Here is a 6,008-nt window from a genome sequence, read left to right as displayed (position 1 = left end):
GTAGCCCTAGCTACATGGGAGGCTGATGTGGGAAGACTGCTTGAGCCCAGAAATAGGAGTTTGAGGTTGTAGTGAGCTATGATTGTACAATGGTACTCCAGCCTGGGTTACAGAGTGAAACCCCATCGCTAAAGAAATAATTAAAAAAATAATAATATGGGCTGTTACCACCAAAAAAACTGTAGAAACTGCTTTTTCACTTAACAACTTATTGAGGATATCTTCCCATCTCAACAAATATTGATCTACACCTTTATTTTTTATAGAGTTTGCAAAACTGACTTCCAAACAGGATTTTATCAATTTATATTTAAAGTAACATAGTATGAAGATCTGTTTGCCTAAACTCTTGATACAATTTTAACCAATTTAACTTTAATAACAGGATTTTATTTTAGAAAAAGTTTGTAACTTTCTGAAAAGGGATAATGGCTGACCAAAAAAAAAAAAAACAAAACACTTAGTGTCTTCTTTTTTCAAAAAAGAAATTATACATTTAACATATGTTAGCTTTTGTGAAGTGGTTGAAAGTATAAAGTTAAGCTCATTACGTTAGGTTCATCTCTAGGGAATAAATAATACTTTAGGTCAAGAATATGTCCTGTTATATTATCTGATAATAGAAAAACATTTTCTTTAGGATATGGGTTTCTTGAAACTTATCCTAGGGTTTTCAGTTTGAGAAGCATCAAAAGGTGTAAGTAGGAGAATTATGCCTTTAGCAAAAACTTTGTGATACAGTAAATACACAAATTAGATGAAGGCAGAACATACAATAAAGATTAGATGAATTCAAATCATTGGTACCTAATGAGCAAAGGGAAGCCTGAGAATTCTGAGGTTTCTCTCTAATCTTTTAATGCTGCGAAAACCACCACCCATTTTCCAATAAAATATCCCATAGTCTTTGAGACCAAAGTTTTTGGAACCAAAAACTTGAAGTGGATGGTCCATGAATCTAATTCAACATTATCAACCTGAAGTATTAATGTCCTAATTCTTCATTTGACAAAGATCATTATATTCCTTTAAAATTAGCAAATTCTCAATTGAGCATTTAAAATACAATGTGGTCAATAATAATTTAACAATAAATCTTCTAGAAACAATTCTATTGAATAAGGTAAGTTACACCTGTAATATACTTTCACCAAAACATTAGAGCTTTTTTGAAAAAGCAAATGTTACTTTTAAAAGTCTATGACTTCTGGCAGGGCACAGAGGATCACACCTATAATCTCTCAGCACTTTAGGAGGCCAAGGTGGGAGGACAACTTGAGCCCAAGAGTTTGAGAGCCATAACACATATGTCCATTGTTTCTTTAACCTCTATATGTCTACTTATGGAATTCTGAACTGAGTGGCAGAAAATCTGTTTTCTAGCTTTGATTTTATCAATTATTAGCTAGATGGTTGTATATATGGCATTTAATCTCTATAGAAAATACTAAAATTAGTTGGGAAGAAAAGTAAGGTGGGAATTAAGGCTTTCTGAGGTTCTTTTCACCTCTAAAATTTTGATTCTAAATACCAAGTTATATAGACATTTGACAGGAACCCATTAATAATAATAATAATCGTATATGGTGATTACAACACTCTGGCACTGCACGACATCAGGAGGCAGATTCCTATTAAATATGCCTGGAGTCATGCAATGCATAGTCTGGACAACCACAGGTGATGACCTTGCTGCCTAAGCTTTAAAGAGTCATTACTATTTCAGATAGGAGAGATTTAAATTATTACGACAACTAAGAAGCTAAAGGACTTGTGAAGCATAAATCCTGCTTAGAGCTGAAATGGCCAAAAAACCAAAAAACAAACAAACAAAAAAAACCATCTGAGCTGATCTCTCTTTAGGGAGCAACACTCATCTAAACTGTGTAAATTCTCTGGTTTGTTAAAAGAATCAGTTATGTCAGGTGTGTTTGGGGGGAGAAAAACATCAATCTTATTCCTTTACAGTTCTGTCTCATTAAACAGTGATATTCATTTATTTGGGGGTAAAATTTAAAAAAAAAGAAAGAACCCTTTTCTTCACAAAATTAAAATAACGTTAAGAAGACCTTTAAATAGCCAGGCATGGTACCGTGCACCAATAATTCTAGCACTTTGGGAGGCCAAGGTGGAAGGATCACTTGAGGCCAGGATTTCAAGACCAGCCTAGGCAAGATAACAAGACCCCATCTCTATAAAAAATAAAACAATTAGCCAGTCATGGTGGTGCATGCTTATAGTCCCAGCTACTCAGGAGGCTGAGTCAGGAGGCTCGCTTGAGCCTAGGAGTTTGAGGTTGCAGTGAGTTAAGATGACACCACTGCACTCCAGCCTGAACAATAGAGGGAAAAAAATATCTTTAAATAGAACTAAATTAATTCATTAGACAAATTTTACCAAGTCTCTATTGGCTAATAAGTATTTTTCTAAGGACTGTGAATATCAAGATAAAAAGGAAAAGGTGTCTGCCCATCAGGGGCTCACAGCTTAGGGGAGGATATAAACCTAAATACATAATAATTATAGGGAAAGGTGAATAAGTACTACAATCACAGTGTGTTATAAATTGCTGTGAGATATAGTAAAGAAAGAGGTTAATTTGGTTTTGGAGTTAAAGAAGCTTCACAAAAGAGCTGACAGTTGAGTTGGATCCTATAGAATCAACTGGAGTTCAGCAGCCAAGATACTCTGAGCAATGAGAATGCATACAAGCAGCAGCAAGGTCTGTGTGGCTGAGAGGTCTTTGATGTGAAGCAAGGAGAAACAGGAATCGCAGCAGGAAAGATTGCTCCTGCCTATCCCTCCAATCTCCTTTGGTGCATCTCACCCACTTCTTCCCAGTGCCTCAGCCATACCAGCCTTCACATGGCTTGTCAAAAGAGTCAAACTCATTCCTACCTCTGCTTTTCCAAGCTAGTCCCCTCAATCAAGTCTCTCATGAGATAGCAACTCCTCAATGAGGCCTTCTCTAATTACTCTATATGCACAGATTCCACTATCCCTCACATGACCCCAAATAAGTCTCTATCCTAACACCTTGCTCCTTTCCTTCATAGCTCTTAGCACAGTTTTTCATTTGTTTGTTGTTTATCTTTCACCTAGACCGTAAGCTCCAAGGGTTAAAGGGGCTTTGTTTCACCCAACATTGTAGTTAGCTTAAGTCCTAGACCATAAAGAGCGCTCAACATTTGTGACATGAATGACTGAATGCCTGAATGAAAGACTCAGTAGCTGAATTTTAAAAAGGAGAGAAGGAAGAAAGGAAGCCTGGAGCCAAATTAAACAGTTCCTTGTATACAAAGCCAAGAGTTCAGACTCTCTCATAGACAATGGAGCATTATTAGGAATTAAAATGATATTTTTTGCTATTTTATAAATAACATCTAATAAAAGAACACGACAATAGTTACTTAGTCTTATTTTTCTCACACATTACTTACTTCTCAATGAAGATATAATAGGTAAAGTAATAGGAATATGTTCAATTTCTAAACCATTCTCAGTTATTCGTCGTAATCGTCCACGTAGTTTAACATTTCTTCTTATAAATTCTACTGGAATATCTGAAGAGCTTGTAAATTTTGAAGTCTATTAATTTACAAAGAGAAAAATATAACCACATTATTTTCATTTCAAAATTTAAAATGTCAAATTATTATCTAAACATTTAACAAGACATAGCCATCAAAAATTTTTAATTTGGGCTGGGTCTGGTGGCTCATACCCATGTAATCGTAGCACTCTGGGTGGCCAAGGCAGGAGGCTTGTTTGAGGTCAGGAGTTTAAGACCAGCCTGAGCAAGAGGGAAACCCCATCTCTACCAAAAATAGAAAAAATTAGCTGGGTATGGTGGCGGAGACCTGTAGTCTCAGCTACTAGAGACACTGAGATGGGAGGAAAGATTGAGCTCAGGAGTTTGAGGTTACAGTGAGCTATGATGATGCCACTGCACTCTACCCAAAGTGATGGAGTGAGACTCTGTCTCATAAAAATGTTATTTTTTAAATTTGGTTCTTAATTTTGTATTATTAATACTTTAATATAATTTAATCAAATGTTTTTATAGGAACAAAGTTGGAGAAAGAAAATGATATGTGAATAAAATGAAAATATCAATAATGAGATAGAAAATTGAAAAAAAAGAAAAATTCTAGAGCTGAAAATTACAATAAAAAATAAAAAATTCACTAGAGGGATTCAAAGGCATATTTGAACATACAGAAGAAGGAATCAACAAACTTAAAGATAGGACAATTTAAGTTACTGAGTCTGTGAAACAGAAGGAAAAAAGATTGGAAAAAAGTGAATAGAGCCTAAGGGACATATGGGATACCATTGAGTGGGGACATAACTACGAATTCTACAGAAATAAAAAAACTGTAAGTGAGTACTATGAACCATTGTATACCAATGAATTGGATAATTGAGATGAAATGAATGGATAAATTCCTAGAAACACAAAACCTTCCAAGACTGAATCGTGAAGAAATAAAAAACCTAAATAACTGGTAAGGTAGTTAAATTAGTAATGAAAAATCTCTCCCCCAAGAAAAGCCCTGTAGCTGATGGCATCACTGGTGACTTTGAACAAGTATTTAAAGAACTAACATCAATCCTTCTCAAACTTTTCCCAAGAACTGAAGAGAAAACAGTTCCTAACTCAGTCTATGAGGCCAGCATTACCCCTGATAAAGCTATACAAGACACTACAAGAAACTAAAACTATAGACCAATATCTATTATAAACACTGATGCGAAAATCCTTAATACTAGCAAACCAAATTTGGCCACATATTAAAAGGATTATCTATCATAACCAAGTGGTATTTATTCCTAGAATGCAACATGTAAAAAAATCAATATAATATACCATATTAACATAATAAAGAAAAAAACCCAGATGATTATCTTAATTGATGCAGAAAAAGCATTTAACAAAATTCAACATCTTTTTATGATAACAACACTCACTAGGAACAGAAGGAAACTACTTTAACATAATAAAAGCCATATATGAAACAAAAAACACAGCAAACATTATACTCAATGGTAAAAGACTTTTCCTCTAAGATCAGAAACAAGGCAAAAATGTCCACTCTCAGCAGTTCTACTCAACACAGTACCAGGAGTCCTAGCCAGAGCCCTTAGGCAAGAAAAAGAAATAAAAGGCATCTAAAAAAAAAAAAAAGGCATCTAAACTAAGATGGAAGAAGTAAAATTATTTCTCTTCACAGTTAATATTATCTTACATACACAAACTCCTAAAAAAAACTATGAGAACACACAAATTCAGCAAGGTAACAGCATATAAAGTCAACACACAAAAATCAATTGCATTTCTATACACTGACAATAAACAATCTGAAAAAGAAATTATGAAAACAATTCCATTCACAGTAGGTCAAAGAATTAACTTAATCAAGGAGGTGAAAGACTTGTGCAATGAAAACTATAAAACATTGCTGAAAGAAATTAAAGAAGGCATAAATGAAAAGCTATCCCATGTTTACAGACTGGAAAACTTAGTATTGGTAAAATGTTAATATTCCCCAAAGAGATCTATAGATTCAGTACAACCCCTATTAAAATCCCAAAGACATCTTTTGCAGAAATAGAAAAATCCACCCTCAAATTCATATGGAATCTCAACGGACTCCAAATAACCAAACAATTTTGAAAAAAGGACAAAGTTAGAGGACTCACACTTCCTAATTTCAACACATATTACAAAGCTACAGTAATCAAAACCATGTAGTACTGGCATAAAAATATGACATACAAACCAATGGAATAGAGGGCCCAGAAATAAACCCTTACATATATGGTTAAATGATATTCAACAAGGGTAACAAGACCATTCCATGGGGGAAGAGGCAGTCTTTTCAAAAATGGTGCTGGGAAAAGTGGATATACACATGCAAAAGAATAAAGTTGGGGCCGGGCGCGGTGGCTCACGCCTGTAATCCTAGCACTCTGGGAGGCTGAGGCGGGCGGATTGTTTGAGCTCA

At 34.7% G+C, this 6,008-nt stretch overlaps 1 protein-coding gene across 1 annotated transcript in view; it reads right to left on the bottom strand.

The window, feature by feature from the left end:
• LOC105809101 (chromosome unknown open reading frame, human C3orf33) overlaps positions 1 to 6,008 on the bottom strand; it is an 18,902-nt gene that overhangs the window by 6,002 nt on the left and 6,892 nt on the right. The window contains exon 3 of the mRNA XM_012642852.1: positions 3,441 to 3,588. Within this exon, the coding sequence (XP_012498306.1) occupies positions 3,441 to 3,588 (148 nt within the window). The remainder of the gene's footprint in view (positions 1 to 3,440; positions 3,589 to 6,008) is intronic.

This window comes from Propithecus coquereli, unplaced genomic scaffold, assembly GCF_000956105.1.
Source record: "Propithecus coquereli isolate 6110/MARCELLA unplaced genomic scaffold, Pcoq_1.0 Scaffold19, whole genome shotgun sequence".
In the NCBI taxonomy this organism is placed as follows: Eukaryota; Metazoa; Chordata; class Mammalia; order Primates; family Indriidae; genus Propithecus; species Propithecus coquereli.
The sequence above is the reverse complement of the archived record's forward strand: the minus strand, read 5'-3'. Positions and strand labels throughout refer to the sequence as shown.